This window comes from Aegilops tauschii, chromosome 2 (assembly GCF_002575655.3).
Source record: "Aegilops tauschii subsp. strangulata cultivar AL8/78 chromosome 2, Aet v6.0, whole genome shotgun sequence".
NCBI lineage: Eukaryota > Viridiplantae > Streptophyta > Magnoliopsida > Poales > Poaceae > Aegilops > Aegilops tauschii.
In genome coordinates, this window is record NC_053036.3 from 634,438,820 (window position 1) to 634,464,049 (window position 25,230).

General features: G+C 44.3%; 1 protein-coding gene and 1 pseudogene across 2 annotated transcripts; both read left to right on the plus strand.

Annotated features, from left to right (window-relative positions):
* Positions 1–1,411: 1,411 nt before the first annotated feature.
* Positions 1,412–11,272, plus strand: LOC109765510 (putative disease resistance RPP13-like protein 1; annotated as a pseudogene).
* Positions 11,273–19,130: 7,858 nt separating this feature from the next.
* On the plus strand, positions 19,131–24,315 carry LOC109765507 (uncharacterized). 2 transcript variants are annotated; one of them, XM_073509362.1, is made up of 10 exons: positions 19,131–19,467; positions 19,601–19,816; positions 20,095–20,224; positions 20,265–20,302; positions 21,751–21,820; positions 21,929–22,039; positions 22,159–22,196; positions 23,456–23,509; positions 23,660–23,719; positions 24,249–24,310. In XM_073509362.1, exons 2-6 carry the CDS (start codon positions 19,639–19,641, stop codon positions 21,945–21,947), a joined length of 435 nt encoding a protein of 144 aa, XP_073365463.1. In that variant the 5' UTR covers positions 19,131–19,467; positions 19,601–19,638; the 3' UTR covers positions 21,948–22,039; positions 22,159–22,196; positions 23,456–23,509; positions 23,660–23,719; positions 24,249–24,310. The 2 variants fall into 2 exon arrangements, 1 of the variants encoding a protein (XP_073365463.1); XR_012203612.1 differs by having other exon boundaries at positions 20,095–20,307; positions 21,929–22,196; positions 23,456–24,315.
* The last annotated feature ends 915 nt before the right edge of the window (positions 24,316–25,230 follow it).

Genomic DNA, 25,230 nt, shown 5'->3' on the forward strand with positions numbered 1-25,230 from the left:
CACACTTCGAACCTCCAGCAAATCGCATCGAACTCCGAGCAAGATCCCACCGGATCTCCCTCTCGGTGGCAGACAGTGCCAGTCAAAATCAATACCTCCCGACAAAGTATTTAGAAATTGAGGCGCAAAATTATCTCTACCAGTTTCAGACAATGCGATAAAATCTAACCTATGCTCGATAGACGCCTCTGCAAGAAACCTTCTTTTAGCCAAGTCTTTTAGACCTCTACTATTCCAAAAGATCCCTTTCATAATTCATCATGGATTTTTTTTGCCATACGGATTCTAGCACTCCTACGCACCGCGGACACCGGGTACACCTTCCGCTTCCACTTGCGTTTAGTAATGTTCTGACTCTGCAACCGGTCCTCACAACCAGTCTCAGAAGGTTGAATCACAGCATTCTCAGATGTATCATCCTCCTCCTTCGATTCAGGTAGGGGAGTTATATTATGAGACGGAGGGAGTAGTTATTAATCATTTTCACTGAACTAACTAGAAGAACTGTAGCAATTCAGTTCTACACATCGTGTGTTTTTGACCATCAGATATTCGAACCCAAATTGAGGGGCCATTTTTAGTTCAGTGTTGTCATGGATTCCCTGTAGGATTGAAGACACCAACGGGTCACCGTATGCTACTCCGGTCATATAGCTTTCAGGCCTGAATTCTGAAATGGCGCTACTCGGAAAACCATGAAAGGCCACTCATGGATGGTGATAGGGGGAGAAAAGAACCAAAGGAGAAGGAAAGGCCACGTACTACCCTATCCCTTGTTTTGACTCATTGACCTGCTGTCTGCAGAGCACTGCCTCTCATTTCGCTTGCAGTGCAATACTCATCCAGTTCCAACTTCCTTGTCTGCGCGACGAGCAGAGGAGGAGGGGCAAGCTCCCGCGTCCCGTTCGCTGTTTAATCCGTGTAAGCTTCTTCACCTTCCTTTGCTGCCTTCACTCGTTAGCTTCCCCGTCAGATTATTACGGATTGATTTGTCTTCATACGCATGCCGGTAGTCTGCATATTTTTATCCACACAAAAGAAGAAACAGGAAACTACGTCGGAATATATACTTTGATTAACTGGTTCACACAAAATAAGAAACATGAGTGGTTAAAATAATTGAATTTTACTACTCAGGTCTTTTCATACCCAAAAATAATGAGTGGTGAAAATAACCTTTATAGTTTGCTGTTGTTTACCATCATCCATTGTTTGCTTGTTCGTGTTCGCCCTATGTCATTTCCCTAAATCAGTGCCTTTTATCCATCCATATGGTTTCCCTTTTTCCTCTGGAATTATCTTTTTGATTCTTTTTATCGAACTGAAACGAATGGCTCATGTCTGCAATTGGAGTATACTCTACATGTTTAGTTCTTCCTAATTTCACACTATTTCCTGTGTTTACACAAGATCCAGGTTTCTGCATGCACAAAACAAAAAGGGGAAACATCAGCAACAACAAAACCCCGCAATCCCATGGAGGAGGTGGCGCTGGCTGGCTTGCGACTGGCGGTATCACCAATATTGAAGGAGCTCATCACTAAAGCTTCATCAACTGGAGACCACCGTCATGCCGCAGTTCGAGTTGATGATTCAAGCTGCTAACAAGCGCAACCAGAGGGCCATGCTGGACAGATGGATCCAAGAGCTCAAAGACGCCTTGTACAAGGCTGAGGACCTGTTGGATGACCAACAGCCCCCGCGCGCCGCCGCTAGCCCTCCTCTCCCCTCCTCTTCCCCTCGCCGCCGCCGGAGCGCGCCGCCAGGCAAAGCCCGGCCGGCGTAGGCGGCGGCGGGGCCCTGGTCTCCCGTCCCTTGAGGTGGTCTGACGCGGGGCTGCCCCCCTCGAGCTGATGCGTGGCGCTTGGCGGGGCGCGACGGCGCGGCACCGGCTGCAGCCAAGGTGACGGCGGCGGCTGCGGGTGGTGGCGTGGAGGGCTGCTGGGCCTTGCGGGGCATGGTGCCCGTGCTTGGGTGCGGTGGCGGGGTGTGCTCGGAGTGGTGGCGAGGGTTTCCCAGATCTGATCTGGACGGTGGTGGATCCTCGGGCCGCCGCTTCGCGGGTGGCACGGGCTGCGGTGGCTAGGGCCTGCCGGCAGTGCGCGGGGGCTGTTGCGCTCGTCCTCGTCGGCATGGTGGCGGTGGTGGTGGTGCGTGCTGGCTGGATTTCACCTGTTTTCGGCCGGCGGCGCGGGTTTGGGGCCCCGGCCCGGCGTGGCTGCGGTCCCGGCTGTGTGTGGCGGCGGCGAGGTTGCTTCACTGTGCCGGCTCCACGGCAGCTCGGCGGGTTGACGGGGGCGGCGGCTGGCTTTCCGGCGTCGGCTCGTCTGTTGGCGGCCTGTTTCGACCTTCGGCCCTCTCCTCGTCGTATGGTTGCTACCTCCGTCGAAGGTTCCGCCTCCCCCGACTATGGTCCATCGCTCGTCTCGCGCTCGGCAGCAGGACCGAGCTCGTCTCGTGCCCGGCAGCAGGACCGATCTTGTCTCGCGCCCGGCAGCAGGACCGATCTCGTCTCGCGCCCGGCAGCAGGACCGTGCTCGTCTCGCGCCCGGCAGCAGGATGGGTCGATGGAGGCCAATTTTGGCCGACCTTCGGGTTTTGGCGTTAGGGGCAGCCCAGGGGTGCGAAAGGCGGTTCCTTCCGCTCGTATCTTTGGTTAAGGTAGCGGTGGGTCTCGAGTGAGGTGGATTCCAGGTCTTGGATGCCAGGGCGGCGGCCCTGGGGTTGGCTCCGCGGTGCTCTTGGGCAGAGCCCGTGGTTAGGTGCTGCCCGGTGGCCATGGCCGTGTGGGCGGCGTGGTCATCGGGATGTGGCGTCCGGTGGTGGTGAGTGTTGGCGGGGGTGAAAACCTGATCTGTCTTCGGATGGACTGGCAACGGCGAAGCTCGCTTCCTTCTTGAAGGCGTCGTCGCGGCTCTCATTGCCCGTCGTGTTGCTCCAGGGGAAACTCTGATTCTCGGGTCGGGCGGTGACGGCGCTCTGGTGTCATAACCTTCCTGAAGGCGCCGCCTTGAAGCACACGGTTCGTTATATGCGGCTTCTTCTCTTCGCGTTGGCGTCTCCTCGGTTGAGGACTCCGGTTGCTCTTGTAGTACGGGGGGTAGTGTTGCCGCGCCTATGTATCCAGCCTTGGGTGTGTGCGTGTGTTGTGGTGGCGTGCGTTTGTATCTAAGCTGCGGTCGGTCATTGCTTTATATATAAAGCGGGGCGAAAGCCTTTTTCGGTAATAGCGCTGATGGCCCCCTGTGTCAATAGCGAGTTTTCCTTAGGCTACATCTATACCACCACCGAAAGTGATTGGTCGCGACAAGGACCGTGATCATATAAGACACCTCCTTACCCAGACGAGTGCTGCTGAGGCTAGTTCTGCCAAGTACTCAGGTTTGGCCATTGTTGGAGCTGGAGGCATGGGAAAATCAACCCTGGCACAATATGTTTTCAATGACAAGAGGGTAGAAGAATGTTTTGATGTCAAGATGTGGGTCTTCATCTCTCGCAAACTTGATGTCCGTCGTCATACACAGGAAATTTTCGAGTCTGCAACAAATGGGGAATGCCCACGCCTTGACAACCTTGACACTCTCCAGGGAAAACTAAGAGATAAACTGCAAGAATGAGAGAAGTTCCTGCAGGTTCTGGATGATATTTGGTTTGATGATTCCAACAATCAGACGGAGTGGGACCAACTGCTAGCGCCTCTAGTTTCTCGGCACACTGGAAGCAAAGTTTTGGTAACTTCACGACGGGATACACTTCCGGCTGCTCTTTGTTGCAGTGAAGTAGTATTTTGTTTGGAAAACATGGAAGATAGGCAGTTCCTAGCACTGTTCAAATACCATGCCTTCTCTGAACAAGAAATCAGAAATCCACAGTTGTGTGAAAAACAAGAAGAGATTGCAGAGGAAATCGTTAAAAGGCTTGGGAAATCTCCTTTGGCTGCAAAAGTTGTGGGTTCCCAGTTGAATGAAAAACAAATATCAGTGCATGGAAAGATGCTCTATCTATACAGATTGACAACTTAAGTGAGCCCAGGAGAGCTCTGCTATGGAGTTATGAGAAGTTAGATCCACGTCTACAGAGGTGCTTTCTTTATTGCAGCTTATTTTCGAAAGGTCACATGTATGGCATCGAGGAGTTGATTCACCTGTGGGTAGCAGAGGGATTTGTTGATTCATGCAACATGAGCAAGAGAATGGAAGATATTGGAAGAGATTACTTCAATGGATGGTCTCTGTTTCATTCCTTCAACAAGTTTCGAATGGATATACCCATGTTATGCATGATCTCCTTCATGATTTGGCACAGTCACTCTCGAAACAAGACTGCTTCAGATTGGAAGATGGTAAGATGACGGAGATACCATGCACCGTTCGACATCTCTCTGTTTGTGTTGAGAGTATGATACAACATAAGCAAAGTATCTGCAGGTTACATCATTTACGCACTGTTATCTGCATTGACCCAGTAATAGATGACATAAATGATGTTTTTAATCAGGTACTACAGAGACTGAAGAAGTTGCGTGTACTATATTTGTCATTATACAACAAGAGCAAGTTGCCAGAATCTATTGGTGAGCTGAAGCACCTTCGATATCTGAACATCATCAGAAGTTTGGTTTCTGAGCTGCCGAGGTCATTATGTACTCTTTATCACCTGCAATTTCTTCAGTTCAGTGATAAACTCCATAGTTTGCCTGAGGTGCACTGCAACTTAAGTAATTTACGTCATCTTGGGATGTATGTTGATATATGGGCTCAATATACAAATCAGATCGGCAAATTCCTAACATAGGCAAGCTAACCTCACTCCAAAACCTTGAGGATTTTTATTTGCAGAAGCAGAAGGGATATGAGTTGCGACAGCTGGGGAACATGAAGGAGCTTGGTGGCAGTTTAAGTGTCAAAAATCTTGACATTGTTACTGGGAGGGATGAAGCCTTAGAGGCGAAGCTACATCAGAAAAGTCATCTCAAAAGCTTGCATTTTGCCTGGTGTTGCAGGGATGATGTTAATGCAGAGGATCGTTTACATTTAGAGGTTTTAGAAGGTCTGAAGCCACCACCACAACTATTGGCCCTTGCAATCCAAGGTTATAGAGCAGCGAAATATCCAAATTGGTTATTTGAGGATTCACATTTTTAGAATTTGGAATCCTTTTCACTTGCTGATTGCAGTATGTTAGAAGGCCTGCCATCTAATATCAACCTCTTCAGGAATTGCTGTTCACTTGTCCTCGAGAATGTCCCAAACCTGAAGATATTGCCTTGTCTTCCAGCTACACTAGTAAAAAAGGGTTAAATGTGAAGCACATTAGTGCCGGTTTGATTTTGAGCCGGCACTAATGTGTCCATTAGTGCCGGTTTCAACGGCTAGGCGGGCGGAGATCATTAGTACCGGTTCGTGAGCAACCTTTTATACCGGTTCGTGTCACGAACCGGTACTAATGATGCTGCGTTAGGCTGTGGTCAGGCTGGGGCCCCACGGGCACATTTAGTACCGGTTCGTGCCATGAACCGGTACTATAGTTTCTTAGTAAGCTATTTTTTAGTCCCACCTCACGAAGAGAGAGGCACTAGGAGCGGTTTATAAGCCCTGAGTGCAGGGACGATGAAGGAGAGGCGCAATGCTCATCTGCACGTTGCTTAGCTTTAAGCCTTGAGGAATAGTGTAGACTGCACGGAGCTATGTGCAGTGCAGTTTGCACTATTCCGAAAGGCTTGAAGCTAATTAACGAGCATTGTGCCTCTTTTTTTATCTTTAATAACTTATTACAACTCCGGACTTCTTGTGTTACGGCAAAAACTGGACGCACTTCGTGTACAAACTGGACAATCTCTTTCGAAGTATCAGGGTTTCTGACGAGAACTCATCTGTTACATGGGCACTTCATTTTTTAAACTTATTACAACTCCAGACTTTTTTGCGTTCCGTACACACCATTCAAAACGACGTCATCAATTTCCAACACGTTCTGACATCATTTGCTGTTTTCAGTCATTTGAACTCCAGCCTATTTTTGCATTCAGTATGCATCATTCAAAGCGACGTCATCAATTTCCAGCATCTTCTGACATCATTTACTGTTTTTCAGTCATTTACCGATTTGTTTAGAGAGATAAATGACGGTGAAATTGAAAATCACTACAAAATGAACGGTGAAAATGTTGGAACTTGGCATGGTATCATCATTTCGCCCGCATAGCATGTGCAAAAGAGTAGAGAGGGTCACGACGAAAACTGGACGCACCTCGTGTACAAACTGGACAATCTCTTTCGAAGTATCAGGGTTTCGGACGAGAACTCATCTGTTACACGGGCACTTCAATATTTTTTAAACTTATTTGAACTCCAGCCTATTTTTGCGTTCAGTATGCATCATTCAAAGCGACGTCATTAATTTCCAACACGTTCTGACATCATTTGCTGTTTTTCAGTTATTTACCGATTTGTTTAGAGAGCTAAACGACGGTTAAATTGAAAATCACTACAAAATGAATAGCAAAAAAGAAATAATGCAGAAAAGAAAAAAACTATATAATTTCTTTTATATTCACAAAGAAACTAAATACAGCAAAAAAAATTACTCGGAAATAAATAGAAGAAAAATATATAAAAAATTGTTGGGGCGCTGCCCGCTGGGCCTGCCAACCCTAGGGTTTGCAAATACAGGCCCAGAAGGGCCAGCAGGCTCAACGGGCAGCGCGCCAGAGTTAGGCCCAGAAGCCTGCTATAGAGAGGAGTTCGAGACAGCAGCCGCGCCCCTCGGCTAGCGAGGTGGGACTAAACTTGCCCGCACCGCTCTTGCGCCAGCGCACACCTTTAGTACCGGGTCGTGGCTCCAACCGGTACTAAAGGGGGCCTTTAGTACCAGTTGGAGCCACGAACCGGTACTAAAGGGGGCCTTTAGTACCAGTTGGAGCCACGAACCGGTACTAAAGGGGCAGTTTCCCGCCCCTTGGCCTGGCGAAAATTGGCCTTTAGTACCGGTTGGTGGCTCCAACCGGTACTAAAGGCCCCTCCTATATATATGGCACTTACGAAAAATTCAGTTTCATCGACCACCACTTCTTCTCCAACTACTCCGCGCGACATCGCCGCCGCGCGCCGTCGCCCCCGCCGCCCGTCGTCGCCGTCACCGCCGTCGCCCTCACCCTCACCGCCCGTCGTCGCCGTCACCGCCGTCGGCCCCGCCGCCCGTCGCCGCCGCCCCGTACCACGTCGCCGTCTCGATCGCGCCGTCGCCCCCGGCCTGCCGCTCGTCGTCGCGCCGTCCCCGTCGCATCGCCGTCTCGCGCCGCCTCCCGTATGCCGCCGCCCCCGCTCGTACACACACACACATACACACACACAGACACACACACACACACACATATTGTTTTTACTTATTTTCTGTTTTCTGTTGTTTAGATTAATGTTAGATAAATTACTTAGATAAGAATGTTATAATGTTAATGTTAGATGAATTATATGGAAAAGATGTTAAATATTAATGTCAATTTTAGATGAATTAGCTAGATATTAATTAGGTATATATATGAGATTTGAACTAGTTGAATTAATATAACTAGTTTATTTTTATTATGAAAATTAATAGAACAAGTTTATTTTTAGTAAGAAAATTTAGGTATATGAGATTATTTAAACTAGTTGAATTAATATAACTAGTTTATTTTTAGTAAATGCTTAGTTGAACTAGTTGAATTAGTAGAACTAGTTTATTTTTAGTAAGAAAATCTAGGTATATGAGATTTGATGATCTAATTAAAATATTACTATATATATATAGCTACTTTATATATTTTAATAAGAAAATTAATAGAACTAGTTTACTTTTAGTAATTCTTAGTTGAATTAGTTGAATTAATAGAACTAGTTTATTTTTAGTAAGAAAATTTAGATATATGAGATTTGATGATCTAATTAAAATATTATTATATGGAACTAGCTACTTTATTTTAGAAAGAAAATTAATAGAACACGTTTATTTTTATTAAATGCTTAGTTGAATTAATAGAACTAGTTGAACTAATAGAACTAGTTGAATTAGTTGAATTAATAGAACTAGTAAGTGTTTAATGTTTCACCTATATGAACATAGGAAATGTCGTCTGACGACGAAAAAGATTTCATTAAGTGCGAATTCTGTGAAGACCAGCGCGGCCTGTGCGACATAAATTTCCTTGTTGATGATAGGCGCTTCAGCATCAAGCTGGATGAGACCTTCGAAGTGGATACACAAAGTCACAACGACAAGTCTTTTTTCGTAATTAAGCATGACTTATATATATGCTTCATTTGCTTCAACTTATAATTTTAAATTTTCACTATTCTACTAGCGCATCCCCTGCCATGCAAGAATTTTTGTCTTGGATAAGATAGGTTTCAGTGCTATGGAAACTATGGAGGTAAAGAGAGTTTACCTGAAGACCGAGCATAGTTATACTTTCAACGTCAAATTATACAATGCAGACACGTACACCTATTTTGAATGCAAAACTTGGCAAGCACTATGCAAGGCTTATGCATTTGAGCCTGATATGGTTATCACCTTTGATATTCGTCCGGAAGATGATATTGAAGGTAATAGAGACATCTGGGTCGATGTGCAGACGCCTCCAGCTCTACCATTATGTGAGTTTTCAACCATATTTATGTCTTTGATATTGTTTATTCAAAAATAGTTCACAACTAATTTCTATTGACAGCTTATTTCCATTCAAGCAAACATGTCCTGCACTTGGTAGACAGGACCTACTACTGTCCCGGAGCTGAACTAAACTGCGAGGAGATAAGTCATTATGTTTCATGGCTTGAGGATCTTGATGCTGTTAAGAGAAATCATTTTCCTGAATTTGAAAATCTTAGTACTCAAAACGTGCGACCAATAGTGATCGTATTGAACTACGGTCACATGTATTTAGGAAAGATGGTAAGATTTTTACTATTAGTCCTCAGTGCATCTTTTGCATACATTATTTTTCAAGCTAAACTTTCATTGCTAAGTATATTAATTACTATACGATGTTCTTCAACAGGGACTCCCGATGATAGTTGTGCCTAAGTGGATCGAGACTAAAGGTCGCATGTCAATTGTTAGCTTATGGCCAAGATATCCTACAATGCACATGAGTGCATTCAGGATTTCTGAAAGCGATGAATGCTTAATAGTGAAAGATTGGAGCAAAATTGTTAACGATCGCAGAGAAGTACTAGGGGGCAGCAATCAGAAGCGCAGCCCACGATTAGGAGACAGGTTCATCTGCATGCTCCAATATGATGAATCAGGAGAGCTATACATGTCTATGCTATTTTACCTAAGAGAGAGAAGCAGGAGCGATTTAGCTAGTTATCATGCTCTTAGTACTTGTTGTCCTCTCATGCGTGTCCGTGTTCTTCGTCCTGAACTTAATCTCAAAGAGTGATTTGCTTTTGTGGTGTTATGAACGCTTATAATATGATGATGATGATGATGCGTTATTATATCATTTATGAAAGAAACCGCATATTAGTTTCAACTGGACGGATCCTAGCTAAGTGATCATATGGATATGGCATATACTTGATCACTTAGTTAGGATCCACATGCATCCAGTCAAAACTAATCTGCGGTACTTTCACCTAATGATTTAACAACTCATTATAATGTAAAACAATCACTAAATTAAATTGAAAACACAAAACTAAAGGAAAAATAAAAATTAAAACCAAAACACACCCAAACATTTAGTACCGGTTGGTATTACCAACCGGTACTAATGTCCTACACGCACCCGGGCCTGGCTCGTGCCACGTGGTGGCACGTTAGCGCCGGTTTGTGGGGGGGCCTTTAGTCTCCACTCCATAGTGCCGGTTGCAGAACCGACACTAAAGGCCCTTACGAACCGGTGATAAAGGCCGGTTCTGCACTAGTGCTAGTATTAAAAATTTAAAAATAAAAAATGTCCACTGCTTACCTTTATTTCCAACCATGAGCTGGGACAACATGATCAAAGTGAGGACATCAAGAGGACTGACCATGTGGAATCACAACTTGCTTCTGTATATGAGGTATCTCAAGGACCAAAGATTTTTTGGAAGGTACTGTCCTCTGAACATTCATCATTTAAGCAGTTGATCCCATTGATTGACGCTGGTACATCGTCACATCTTCAAACCATTGGAAGTGCTCTTGGAAGATGGCCAGGTGAAATATTAGATGTAAAAGAGGATATCATCAAGGCATGGTATGCTGCCACAAGCAGAGGATAAGACTAATTTATGCAGGGACAGCAGAGCTGCCGCTGGTTCTACCATCAAGACTTTGTGAACTTACTATTTCTTCATGCAATATTACAGATGGAGCATTAGCTATTTGCCTTCATGGTCTCACTTTACTGAAAGAACTGAGCTTATCAAAGGTTATGACTTTAACTACACTTCCGTCACAAGAGGTCCTCCAATATTCGACAAAGCTTTGTAACCTGAAAATCAAAGAATGCTGGTGTCTCCGATCATTAGGGGGCATACGAGCCGCTACCTCTCTTGAGCACCTTAGGTTGGCTTCCTGTCCTTCTTTGGAGTTGGCAAGTGGAGCATAAATTATGCCATTATCCCTTCGGTATCTCCTTATAGCGGAATGCGTGCTTGCAGCTGATTTCTTCTGTGGTGATTGGCCACACTTGACAAGTATTTTCATATGGGGTTGTAGAAGCACTGCAACCTTGTCCATTGGTAGTCTAACCTCCCTTGAATCTTTATCACTTTCTTTTCTGCCAGATTTGTGCACGCTCAAAGGATTGACTTCCCTGCAACTTCGTCATGTAACTTTAAAAAATGTTCCCAGTCTCAGCACCGAGTGCATCTCACAATTTCGAGTCCAGAAATCACTCGAAATTAGCAGTTCCGTGATGCTCAACCACATGCCCTCGGGTGAAGGTTTTACAGCCCCCCCACGTCTCAATATTGACTGCTGTGAGGAACCATCCATTTCATTTGAAGAATCTGCAAACTTCACATCTGTCGTGTGTCTGCACTTTTATGGTTGCGCAATGAGGTCTCTACCAACAAATCTGAAGTGCTTCTCCAGTCTGGCGGATCTCCAAATTCTACACTGTTACAACATATCATCTCTGCCAGATCTGCCAACCTCCCTCCGGCGCATACATATAGTGAATTGTGGTCTCCTGGAGAAGAGCTGTCGTGCACCTGATGGAGAAAGCTGGCCAAAGATTGCGCATATCCGCTGGAAGGATATTCATTCAGGGGTGATTCGTAAATACAATGAAATGTAAAGGTAACGTTTGCACTGATGCATTCTGATACGTCTTCATCATATCTATAATTTTTGATTGTATTGTTTCATGCCAATATGATACAATTTTTATACACTTTTGGCAACTTTTTATATGATTTATTGGACTAACCTATTGATCCAGTGCCAAGTGTCAGTTCCTGTTTTCTGCATGTTTTTTGTATCGCAGAGTATCCATATCAAACGAAGTCCAAATGAAATAAAATTTCATGGAGAATTATTTTGGAATATATGTGATTTTTGGGAGTTGGAATCACAGCAAACGGAGGTCTGTGGTGGGCACAACCCACCAGGGCGCGCTAGAGGAGCCAGGCGTGCCGTGGTGGGTTGTGCTCACCTCGTACGTCGGTTGGACCTCTACTTCGGGCGCAAGGAAGCTTATATCCGTAAAAAATCGTGTTAAAATCTCAAAGCAATCGGAGTTACGGATCTCCGGGAATATAAGAAACAGTTTTCGGCCAGATCTGGGGAACGCGAAACAGAAGAGAACAGAGAGGGAGATCCAATCTCGGAGGGGCTCTCGCCCTCCCATGCCATGGAAGCTAAGGACCAGAGGAGGAACCCTCCTCCCATCTAGGGGGGAGGCCAAGGAAGAAGAAGAAGGAGGGGAGGGGGGCTCACTCCCCCTCGCTTCCGGTGGCACCGGAGTGCCGCCGGGGCAAGGATCGTGACAGCGATCTACATCAACAATCTTGCTACCGTCAAAACCTTTTTGCGACAATTCGAGCTTTGTAGATAGTAACACTACCATCAGCGTCCGTCTTCCTCTTGAAGATCCATTTATTCTCAATGGCTTGCCGATCATCGGGCAAGTCAACCAAAGTCCATACTTTATTCTCATACATGGATCCTATCTCAGATTTCATGGCCTTAAACCATTTTGCGGAATCTGGGCTCATCATCGCTTCTTCATAGTTCGTAGGTTCGTCAAGGTCAAGTAACATTACCTCCAGAACAACATTACCGTACCACTCTAGTGCGGACCGTACTCTGGTTAACCTACGAGGTTCGGTAGTAACTTGATCTGAAGTTTTATGATCATCATCATTAATCTTCCTCACTAATTGGTGTAGGCATCACTGGAACTGATTTCTGTGATGAACTATTTTCCAATTCGGGAGAAGGTACAATTACCTCATCAAGTTCTACTTTCCTCCCACTCACTTCTTTCGAGAGAAACTCCTTCTCTAGAAAGGATCTATCCTTAGCAACAAAGATCTGGCCTTCGGATCTATGATAGAAGGTGTACCCAATAGTTTCTTTTTGGGTATCCTATGAAGATTTACTTCTCCGATTTGGGTTCGAGCTTATCATTTTGAAACCTTTTCACATAAGTATCGCAGTCCCAAACTTTAAGAAACGACAACTTAGGTTTCTCGCCAAACCACAGTTCATACGGTGTCATCTCCACTGATTTAGATGGTGCCCTATTTAACGTGAATGTAGCTGTCTCTAAATGCATAACCCCAAAACGATAGTGGTAGATCGGTAAAAGACATCATAGATCGCACCATATCAAATAAAGTACGATTACGATGTTCGGACACACCAGTACGATGTGGTGTTCCAGGTGGCATGAGTTGCAAAACTATTCCGCATTGTTTCAAATGAAGACCAAACTCGTAACTCAAATATTCTCCTCCACGTTCAGATCAAAGAAACTTTATTTTCTTGTTACGATGATTTTCCACTTCACTCTGAAATTCTTTGAACTTTTCAAATGTTTCAGACTTATGTTTCATCAAGTAGATATACCATATCTGCTCAAATCATGTGTGAAGGTCAGAAAATAACGATACCCGCTGCGAGCATCAACACTCATCGGACTGCATACATCAGTATGTATTATTTCCAACGAATCTGTTGCTCGCTCCATTGTTCCGGAGAATGGAGTCTTAGTCATCTTGCGCATGAGGCATGGTTCGCAAGCATCAAGTGATTTATAATCAAGTGATTCCAAAAGCCCATCAGCATGGAGTTTCTTCACGCGCTTTACACCAATATGACCTAAAATGGCAGTGCCACAAATAAGTTGCACTATCATTATTAACTTTGCATCTTTTGGCTTCAATATTATGAATATGTGTATCACTACGATCGAGATCCAACGAACCATTTTCATTGGGTGTATGACCATAGAAGGTTTTATTCATGTAAACAGAACAACAATTATTCTCTAACTTAAATGAATAACCGTATTGCAATAAACATGATCAAATCATATTCATGCTCAATGCAAACACCAAATAACATTTATTTTGGTTTAACACTAATCCCGAAAGTATAGGGAGTGTGCGATGATGATCATATCAATCTTGGAACCACTTCCAACACACATCGTCACTTCACCCTTAACTAGTCTCTGTTCATTCTTCAACTCCCGTTTCGAGTTACTACTCTTAGTAACTGAACCAGTATCAAATACCGAGGGGTTGCTATAAACACTAGTAAAGTACACATCAATAACATGTATATCAAATATAGCTTTGTTCACTTTGCAATCCTTCTTATCCGCCAAATACTTAGGGCAGTTCCGCTTCCAGTGACCAGTCCCTTTGCAGTAGAATCACTTAGTTTCAGGCTTAGGTCTAGACTTGGGCTTCTTCACTTGAGCAGCAACTTACTTGCCGTTCTTCTTGAAGTCCCCCTTCTTCTCTTTGCCTTTTTCTTGAAACTAGTGGTCTTGTCAACCATCAACACTTGATGTTTTTCTTGATTTCTACCTTCGCCGATTTTAGCATCGCGAAGAGCTTGGGAATTGTTTTCGTCATCCCTTGCATATTATAGTTCATCACGAAGTTCTGGTAACTTGGTGATAGTGACTAGAGAACTTTGTCAATTACTATCTTATCTGGAAGATTAACTTCCACTTGATTCAAGCAATTGTAGTACCGAGACAATCTGAGCACATGCTCACTGGTTGAGCTATTCTCCTCCTTCTTGTAGGCAAAGTACTGTAAAAGGTCTCATACCTCTCGACACGGGCATGAGTATGAAATACCAATTTCAACTCTTGGAACATCTTATACGCTCCGTGGCGTTCAAAACATTTTTGAAGTCCCGGTTCTAAGCCGTAAAGCATGGTGCACTAAACTATCAAGTAGTCATCATATCGAGCTTTTGTCAAAACGTTCATAACGTCTACATCTGCTCCTGCAATAGTTCTGTCACCTAGCGGTGCATTAAGGACATAATACTTCTGTGCAGCAATGAGGATAATCCTCAGATCACGGAGCTAGTCCGCATCTTTGCTACTAACGTCTTTCAACTTATTTTTCTCTAGGAACATATCAAAAATAAACAGGGAACTACAACGCGAGCTATTGATCTACAACATAGATATGCAAATACTATCAGGACTAAGTTCATGATAAATTAAAGTTTAATTAATCATATTACTTAAGAACTCCCACTTAGATTGACATCCCTCTAATCATCTAAGTGATCACGTGATCCAAATCAACTAAACCATGTCCGATCATCACGTGAGATGGAGTAGTTTTCAATGGTGAACATCACTATGTTGATCATATCTACTATATGATTCACGCTCGACCTTTCGGTCTCAGTGTTCCGAGGCCATATCTGCATATGCTAGGCTCGTCAAGTTTAACCCGAGTATTCTGCGTGAGCAAAACTGGCTTGCACCCGTTGTATGTGAACGTAGAGCTTATCACACCCGATCATCACGTCGTGTCACGGCACGAAGAACTGTCGCAACGGTGCATACTCAGTGAGAACACTTATACCTTGAAATTTTAGTAAGGGATCATCTTATAAAGCTACCGTCGAACTAAGCAAAATAAGATGTATAAAAGATAAACATCACATGCAATCAATATAAGTGATATGATATGGCCATCATCATCTTGTGCCTTTGATCTCCATCTCCAAAGCACCGTCATGATCACCATCGTCATCGGCGCGACACCTTGATCTCCATCGTAGCATCGTTGTTGTCTCGCCAACTATTATTTCTACGACTACCGCTACCGCTTAGTGATAAAGTAAAAACAATTACAGGGCGATTGCATTGCATACAATAAAGCGACAACCATATGGCTCCTGCCAGTTACCGATAACTCTGTTACAAAACATGATCATCTCATACAATAAAATTTAGCATCATGTCTTGACCATATCACATCACACTACTTTGTTGTTTCAAATTTTACGTGGCTACTACGGGCTGAGCAAGAACCGTTCTTACCTACGCATCAAAACCACAACGATTTTTCATCAAGTATGTGCTGTTTTAACCTTCAATAAGGACCGGGCGTAGCCACACTCGATTCAACTAAAGTTGGAGAAACTGACACCCACCAGCCACCTGTGTGCGAAGCACGTCGGTAGAACCAGTCTCGCGTAAGCGTACACGTAATGTCGGTCCGGGCCGCTTCATCCAACAATACCGCCGAATCAAAGTATGACATGCTGGTAAGCAGTATGACTATTATCGCCCACAACTCATTTGTGTTCTACTCGTGCATATAACATCTACGCATAAACCTGGCTCGGATGCCACTGTTGGGGAACGCAGTAATTTCAAAAATTTCCTACGCACACGCAAGATCATGGTGATGCATAGCAACGAGCGGGAGAGTGTTGTCCATGTACCCTCGTAGACCATAAGTGGAAGCGTTATGACAAAGCGGTCGATGTAGTCGTACGTTTTCATGATCCGACCGATCCAAGTACCGAACGCACGGCACCTCTGAGTTCAGCAAACGTTCAGCTCGATTACGTCCCTCGTACTCTTGATCCAGTTGAGGCAGAGGGAGAGTTCGGTCAGCACGACGGCGTGGTGATGGTGATGATGAAGTTACCGACGTAGGGGCTTCGCCTAGGCACTACGACGATATGACCGAGGTGTGTAACTGTGGAGGGGGGGGCACCGCACACGGCTAAAAAATCAACTTTTGTCCTAGGGTGCCCCCCTGCCCCCGTATATAAAGGAGAAAGGGGAGGCCGGCCAGCCCTCAACGGGTGCGCCCCCAAGTAGGATTCCTACTAGGAATCCTATTCCTAGTAGGTTTCCAACAAGGGAAGGAAGATGGGGAAGGAAGGAGTGGGAGAGAGGGAGGGAAAGAGGGGGCGCCGCCCCCTCCTTGTCCAATTCGGACTCCACAAGGGGGAGGGGGAGGCCAGCCCTAAGGGCCCCTCCTCTCTCTCTCACAAGGCCCATGTTGGCCCATTAGTTCCCCGGGGGGTTTCGATAACCCCCCGGCACTCCGATATTTATCCGGTGACCCCCGAAACTCATCTGGTGTCCGAATAACATCGTCCAATATATCAATCTTTGTGTCTCGACCATTTCGAGACTCCTCGTCATGTCCGTGATCATATCCGGGACTCCGAACTACCTTCGGTACATCAAAACACATAAACTCATAATACTGATCGTCACCGAACGTTAAGCGTGCGGACCCTACGGGTACTAGAACTATGTAGACATGACTGAGATACGTCTCCGGTCAATAACCAATAACGGAACCTGGACGCTCATATTGGCTCCCACATATTCTACGAAGATCTTTATCGGTCAAACCGCATAACTATATACGTTGTTCCCTTTGTCATCGGTATGTTACTTACCCGAGATTCGATCGTCGGTATCTCAATACCTAGTTCAATCTCATTACCGGCAAGTCTCTTTACTCGTTCCGTAATGCATCATCCCGTAACTAACTCATTAGTCGCATTGCTTGCAAGACTTATAGTGATGTGCATTACCGAGAGGGCCCAGAGATACTCCGACAATCGGAGTGACAAATCCTAATCTCGATCTATGCCAACTCAACAAACACCATCGGAGACACCTGTAGAGCACGTTTATAATCACCCAGTTACGTTGTGACGTTTGGTAGCACACAAAGTGTTCCTCCGGTATTCGGGAGTTGCATAATCTCATAGTCATAGGAACATGTATAAGTCATGAAGAAAGCAATAGCAACATACTAAACGATCAAGTGCTAAGCTAACGGAATGGGTCAAGTCAATCACATCATTCCCTAATGATGTGATCCTGTTCATCAAATTACAACACATGTCTATTGCTAGGAAACTTAACCAGCTTTGACTAATGAGCTAGTCAAAGTAGATGCATACTAGTGACACTCTGTTTGTCTATGTATTCACACACGTATTAAGTTTCCGGTTAATACAATTCTAGCATGAATAATAAACATTTATCATGAAATAAGGAAATAAATAATAACTTTATTATTGCTACTAGGGCATATTTCCTTCATAGACATGTATTAATTCAACATGTTACATATAAATAATGTAGCCCTAGCCGCCGCTGGCCCTTTCCCTCCTCCCCATCTCCCTCGTTGCCACTGGAGGGGGCCACCGGCTCATCACGTAGCCGCTGGTGAAGGGGGCGGCAAGGATCTATCGAATAGGTGACAAGGGTTGGGCTCCGAGGCGGCAGCCTCGACAGTGAGGGCGACGTCCTTCCTGCGGCGGGAGGCACCCGCCAAGTGGCTGGCTGTGGCCCTTGGCTGCGCGGGCAGCGAGGGCCCACAGGAGGGGGTCGCGGCGTGTGGATACCCCGTTCTTCCCCATGTCCAGATCCAAAGACGGCCACCTGATGCTTGCTCCCATTCCACTGGCTAGTTCGATCTCCGGCGAGTTCCTCTCCGTGGGATCTGGCGATTAGCATGGTGGGAGTTGGACTGGGAGCTCTGTCCAGGGGATACCCTTGGTCGACAGCGGCGACCACGACATGGGCGGTGTTGCGGGCGCCGGATTCCCCCTTGGAGGCAATGTTGACACATCTCCCCCACTCCCTTCTTCCACATTGCTCGGGTGAGAACTCCAAATCTTTGGAATTGGGCGACAGCAGCGCAACAACGTTGTTTCCACCTTGGTGGCGTCGTCTTGGGTGGTGGGTTGGAGCGTGTGGTGTAGAGAGCTCGGGTGGTTCCTGGAGGTGGCTCAGTATGCCCCTATCTTCGGTGGCGATGAGACTAGTGGCAACAGATGGTATTCATGAAGGAGGAGCGGTGTGGCAACTGGCACGTCGACAACGATGTCTCCCGACGGCATGGAGCAGCGGGGTCTCGGCGGTGGATGCGTGCTGATGGCCGAGCGCATGATGGTGGCGCTGTCTGGCGTCGTGGTGGCGTCGACGACAGGCCTGACAAGTTTGACGCGTCAATACCTGCTCTGAAGATGGATCGGTGGAAGACGGTGGCGGCGACCTCTGAGAGTGTGTCAGACCGGTGTGTACCCCAGACTCGGTTTGAGGTATGGTTGAGGCATCCGGCTTTAGATGTTAGGCTTTGGTGCAAGGTCTGTTTGGTATTCGGCTTGGACAATCGGCACCCCTTCATCAAGTGGTTAGGATAGCAGCAGATATTGTAAAGATGATGGCTTCAGACTTACTGATGTATTACTTTGTAAGGTCTTTGTGAATAATTAATAAAATGGTTGCATGCATCGTCCAGATGCAGAGGCTGGGTTATCCTCCTTTTTCAAAATAAAATAAAATTAGATAATGCAGCCTGCTAAAAGCTTTAACATCTGTCATGAGTAAACAGTCCATGAATCTAAGAATGATGCAATTGAACATATAAACCCTGAAGAAGTGGTAGTCACAACGAAGGTGGCCACGTCGCCTTTAAATCGGCACAGTTCTCGTGCCACCGCCTGCAAATTCCGTGCCCCGTCAGGGGCATTTTAGTCATTTCACGCGTAGGCATATAAAAGGCAGCCTCCCCCGTGGAGAAGACCTAGCCGCTGCCTCTGCCCGCACTCGAGCCCGCACCCGCGCCTCCCACAAACCCTAGCCTCCTGGCCGCCACCCCTTCCTTCCCCGTCTGCCCCCTCGAATCCAGTTCACATAATGGGTTTGCGTTAAAATGTATATTGCGTGGTATACAACTATACAAGATTCGTGGTGCTCATATAGCAAATCCAGTAAATATGGAAGTAATGTATTGTGGTTCCATTACTCTTGCTAGCAGTTTGTTGCTTCTGTAAAACATCATGCCAAATAGTCTTTCTGCTCTAAACACCATGCAGATGTTTACTAAATCTATGAAGGATTCAACCTCAATTTCTTTTGTGCTTTGCATTTGATTGATTGTGTGGTGTGATACTGTTGTACTTCTTTGTGTAGGAATGCCATATCCTGAAAAGGAAGAAGTCCATGCCCTTCTAAGGCAGGTTAGAATTGTGAGGAAAATTATAGAGCTCTTATGTAGAATATTATTTTCTCCAGGCCTGACGCACACGATTTCCATTGTGCCGCTATATTTTCTTGAAACTAACAATTTATTGTAATTTGATGGATTTTTAGGACCCAGATTTCTGGAAAATAGGCCCTTATCTGAAGTGATGATTCGAGCAGCAATGGATGATGTGCGCTTCCTTCTCAATATACAAGAGAAAATGATGGAGAAGTTGAGAAAAGTATCTTCATGGCGTCTGTTAGTACAAAGTGAGCTATACTGTAGGTGTTTTTGCATAAATGACAACCAACATGAAGATTGGCCGCCTCTTCCAGCTGTCCCTGGTCAGTTTGTTTACACCCTTTCCGTTCAAATCTAGGAAGGTTACTGTATGTCCAAATCTGTTTTACTTTTGGTTCTCCAGATATAAATCATAAATTTGTAACCTAATGATTGGGGTTTGCTTTATGGTCCAGCATTGTAGCCTTGTAGGTGCAGAATCGTCATATAAGAACTAATATGAAATGACAATGGATCTATTTGCTTTGCAGTCTTTAATTCATTTTATGAAGTTTTGATATATTCAACTTATAGAACAAAATCGATTAAACATTGTTGACAGATGACATTGAAGCTGAAGCTTGTGTTCCTGAGGTGGATATCCTTTCGCTCTTGGTTGTGCCTCCTGGAAAAATGGGATGTATTATTGGTAGAAAAGGATCATCAATAATTGTTGTGAAAGAATCTTGCAAGTAATCATCTTCCCTGGTTTGTTTTCACTCCTATGTGCAGTGTTGAAATCCATATCGGTGGTGCAAAGGGACCTCCAGGTAGGGTAGGTTTTTCATAGCTGACATATTTATTACTGTGCAGTTGTCGTCCACGGAATTTATCCAGTCCATGTTTGAATTGGTTAACAGAAACAGCTATAGTTTTGTAGCAATATGGCTTGTAGTACCAAAACCGCTCTTCTGTGTCAATGCTCTTGTTTCCCTTCCTGTCCAGGTTGTTTGACGTCTGTGTCATTACTCAGCAAGTTTAGATGTGCTCTAAGCCTCTAATTGTCCCGCTTGATTGCTTCTTGCTGCATGTTCTTGTTTGCGTATGTTTACCCTGCTGATTTGCTTTCTGCTTGCTGCTTGGGGAAACATGTGTGTCCCCTGCTTTCGGTGCACTGCAGTACATGTTTGGGTTAGTGCTTTAGGGGAAATGTGTGCAGCAAGTAGTAGTTGGACCTGCTCATTATGAATATACACAGAGAAGGAAGTTTGGTGGGGAGAGGTTTATGAAGGCCTACTGGAATTAATAATTTCATAACACTTTCCGCTTCAAAATGTGATGTGTGCAGTTAAACTGAGCTGACCGGATTATCTTTGGAAAAACATTAGCATAATATATATATATATATATATATATATATATATATATATATATATATATATATATATATATAGAAAATCCATCCTACCACCCGGTGGTAGTTACCCCACATATCTCATATACTACCATGTGGTACTATATATATTATTTTATTATTTTAAATATGTTCATATAATATATCTAAGATATTTCAAAGCAAGTTAAATGAAAAAATTGCATATGAGCCCATAGTTTTTGTTATATTTGTGAAATACATACATATTTATACTAAAAAAGAGCATACTCAAAACATGGTACATACTACCTAAAAAATAGTATATATACTACCTAATCATTGTTATATACTACATACTACACGTACATACTCTCGGTTTCGATAGATACTACATACAACATACAAAACGCAAGTGGTGGTAACTACCACTGCTTGTAGGAAACATTTGTCCTATATATGTTAGCAGGGGTGTTCTTATTTGTCGCTCTTCAGATAGTTTTTGGGGAGAACAGAATATTAATATCTGTAATTTAGGCTACGGAATGGATTTTATTCGTATGTTGTCTTTCCTTAAATCAATTGACAGGTTCTTGCTTCCTTTAATGTTATTTCTCTTTAATCAATATATGAATCCTTACTTCATGTAGTGTTATTTTTTTACATAGAAGATCCTACTTTCAGAACTGATGTGTTATTCTCACATACAATTAACTTGATGTGGTTAGAAAGAACCAGTGGTTGGTGCTTGTTAATTGCATTAATAGTAGTTGATGTATTATGTGGTGATTATATGCGCTGCACGTGGAAGTCCGATATAAATGAGATTTTATTGTTCAGGAAGCAAGTTTTTTTCTTTTTGAAAATTACGCTTTGGACTTTAACCATGTAAATGACTATGCCCAGATTTAATTCGCGTGACTTATAGAGGATATGGCCAGGACAAAGATATACATAGTGAAGGAGATTGTCCCAGGTGGCCAAATTTCTGAAAAAATCATGAGTTGTTCATGCCTTGGTCAACATTGTAGATTATGCTTCCCACTGTGCCTATATGGTTAATTTTGTCATTATTCGTGCCTAGGCTTCGCACAAGAGGCTGAAAGAGGATGATGATGCGAGGAAATATTTCTATCAGCTGATCAACACTGTCGGCTACTGCCATAGCAGAGGCGTCTATCACCACGATCTGAAGGTATTGCGGGGTGCTGCTTACTGATGTGATCTATGGGAAGAAAAGTGGGTTGATAGCAATTATCTTCTTCCTTATATCATCCTGACGATCTTCTGCTTTGTACTAATGACACTCTCAAGGTGATTTTGGACTGAGCTCCCTATCACAGCAAGTCAGAGTACGTATATTGTTTGCTTTCACTTTTTCTAGCTTGATGGAAACCATCATGGTGCAAAATTCAGGAGTGAATTGCAAAAAACATCGACATTGAAGGCTAGGGTTGCAGAAACCACAATTCTACAGTTTTGTGCCAAAAAGACTAATTCCGAGGCTAATTTTTTGCAAATAACACTAGTCGTCCGTTTCGCTCGTTTTAATCATGTTTATGACAGATGGGACCCGCTGAACAGGGTGACGTGGCACGCCATAACAGAACACAAATAGATATAATTGCAAAGACTAAAGTGTAAAAGGGCGGTCATATTTTCAGAAAAAAGAGGAGGGAATCACGACAGAGTGCCAGCAGCAGCAGTAACTCCGCAGTCGGCGCGCTTGACCTCGCCGGCGTGCGGCCGAGGCTGCCGGGGCAGCCGGAACCGGCGCCGTCGGTCGGCTTAGAGACACCCACCGCCGTCGCCATGCACCCTGGCTCCACCGCCGCACTCGTCGTGCTCGTCAGGGGCTGGAGGAGGAACTCGTGCCGCCGTGCTGCCCCATTCGTCACTGGATCCATGAGCTGGCGCCGCCAACCCAACCCCCCTCGCGCCGAAACCTGCCGCTCCCCAGCCTGCTCGCGTTGACCAGCACCGGTTCTGGCGGTATCTGGAAGGGAATCCAGCCATCGCCGCCCACCGCCCGTTGACGGTCTGGCCAACGAACCCGGATGCTGCCACACCCCCGCTAGCCTGCGAACCCGAGCCGACCTGCCCGTCCCCGACCACGCCGGAGACCCCCCCCCCCCCTCATCCCGCCGCCGGAGCAAGTAGCAGATGGGCCGGCCGCGCACGGGGAGGGAGTGTCGCCGGCGTCCGCCGTGGGACCGATGGAGGATGAAGGAGGACCCGATTGCTTTTCTTTCAGGGGTCTTTTTGCAAAATAAAATTATATCGGGATGTAATTAGTTTTTATTTTTGCCACGTCACCCTGTCCAGCGGGACCCGCGTGTCATAATTGTGCTTAAAACGGCCTAAGCCATTGACTAGTGTCTTTTGCAAAAAATTAGCCTCAGAATTAGTGATTTTTGGCACAAGATTGTAGAATTGTGATTTCTGCAACCCTAGCCTTCAATGTCGATGTTTTTTGCAATTCACTCAAAATTCAGTGATTTTTCCAGCGCTTTTGGCTTTATTTTTGCTGTTTATCTAATAGCAATGCCTATCTCAAATCAGCCAATACAATCTGCTGATTGTTTTTGCATATCTTTCTGCTATCTTTCAGGAGGATTGGCTACTACATATGATTTGTGGAACTCCCAATTATGTTGCTCCCGAGGTTCTTAATTTGCATCCATGCCTTGAATTAGCTATGTACTTATTTTCACCCAAGTGAATATTTTGTTCAGTTTTTCAGTACTTTCTTCGATGTACAAGTTAAAAATAACAAAGGTTCTGATGGTGCCAAGGCGGATCCGTGGTCATGTAGGGTGATTTTTTTGTCGTCATTCTGTTCGAAGATTAAAATCTCATGCTGCTTTACAAGACGGTGAATAACTTGTACTACTTTTCTTTTGCCAAATGTAAGTTCCTTTTTTGCGTGAAAAATAAGTAAGTGCCTGAAAGATAACCTGCTTGTTCATGCATATATACAAAGTAGGCTCCGGTTTCCCATCTTGGTTATCGACAAGACAAAGAAGCTCATCAAGAAGATATTAGATTGTAATCCTCACTGTATGTTATGTTCATTGGTACCATATCAGTTAATTTTATCCAAGCTTATACACACCATTTAACATGTGCTAGCTCCACGCATGTGACATATCTCATGTTCCTTATTTGGTTTAGGTAATTTCATTCCAGATTTTAGTTTAACAGTTTAAATGTGAGTATACACACTTTCCTTGGTCTGTATTAACAAGAATACTATAAATATGTATAGAGTACAACTCACAATAAAGTAGTTGTCGTTTCACTTTTCACTGCTAAGAGATACCTCTTCATGGCCCCTCTTTGCATTATTTTTAGACCAGCAGATTCTCTTAACTGTCCTTGAATCTTTGGTACATGACTTGTAGATAATTGTTCCCAATGTGAGACTCATTCCTGTGGCCTTCTGGGTGATGTGGTTCTGTGAGTTTGTTTCACTATCAATTTCTAATTTCTCATCTGATTTTGACACCTTGCTCTTCTGCAGTTTTGTTTCACTTTTCAAGGATGAGTATCTTTACTTTGAAAATGAACTGGTCATATTTCTATTGGAAATGAAGTGATGTTTCTTCCCAGGTAAACAACTGAATTCTCTTCTACTTTAGTAGACTCAGTAACTTTGCTTTTAGAGTTATTGTTTAACACTAGCACTACCCCTGAGTAACTAGATCAATGGCTGCCACTATGTAAATCTTAGTTCCATTAGATATGATAGTCATGGTTCTTCTGTCTTGGTCTGATGATTTTATACATGCCAATAAGCATCCATGCGATATGTTCTTTACTTCTGCACCTAACAGCATGTTTTCCCACAAAAAAGTAAACGTGCCGCGGCAATCATGCGTTTTATCATTTTAATCATTTGTGTGGAGTAGTATTAATGTTCTTACCGGCATTGGTTGACAGAAATCCCTGTAAGAACTTTATCCTACATGCCGTATTTCTCTTTGTCTCTTTTTCCTTATTTCTGTTTCCTCGGTTTCTTCTAGCGTATTTTGATGTTTATTTTCAGTCAAAAGGATGAGAGATGGAGCTTGGGCCAACAATCTCTGAGAAGAGCTGTTGTGTGCCTTCCAAACATGTCTCTCTTGTGTATATGTTCTGCATAATCTACCAGTAGCCTGCCTTTAAAGTTCAGCTTCTTAATTGTATAGAATCCTCCAAGCTGTTAATTTGCTGCTCCTGTAGGCTGATTAATTGACCTTGGGTTTCTTCTACCTGGACAAGTTTTCTATCGCATACACACGTGCGTTGTTGTAGTAGTAGAGCTCCCTCTGATCCATATTAATTGACGCAGACTTACTACATCTTTAGTAGTTTAATGGTAGCCATATTAGTTGAACGGGAATC

Coding starts and splice junctions, on each gene's coding strand:
- LOC109765507 (XM_073509362.1), top strand. CDS start 19,639: ATGATTCGAGCAGCAATGGATGATGTGCGCTTCCTTCTCAATATACAA. Junction 19,817..20,094: donor GCCTCTTCCAGCTGTCCCTG/GTCAGTTTGTTT, acceptor CATTGTTGACAG/ATGACATTGAAGCTGAAGCT. Junction 20,225..20,264: donor GTTGTGAAAGAATCTTGCAA/GTAATCATCTTC, acceptor TCCTATGTGCAG/TGTTGAAATCCATATCGGTG.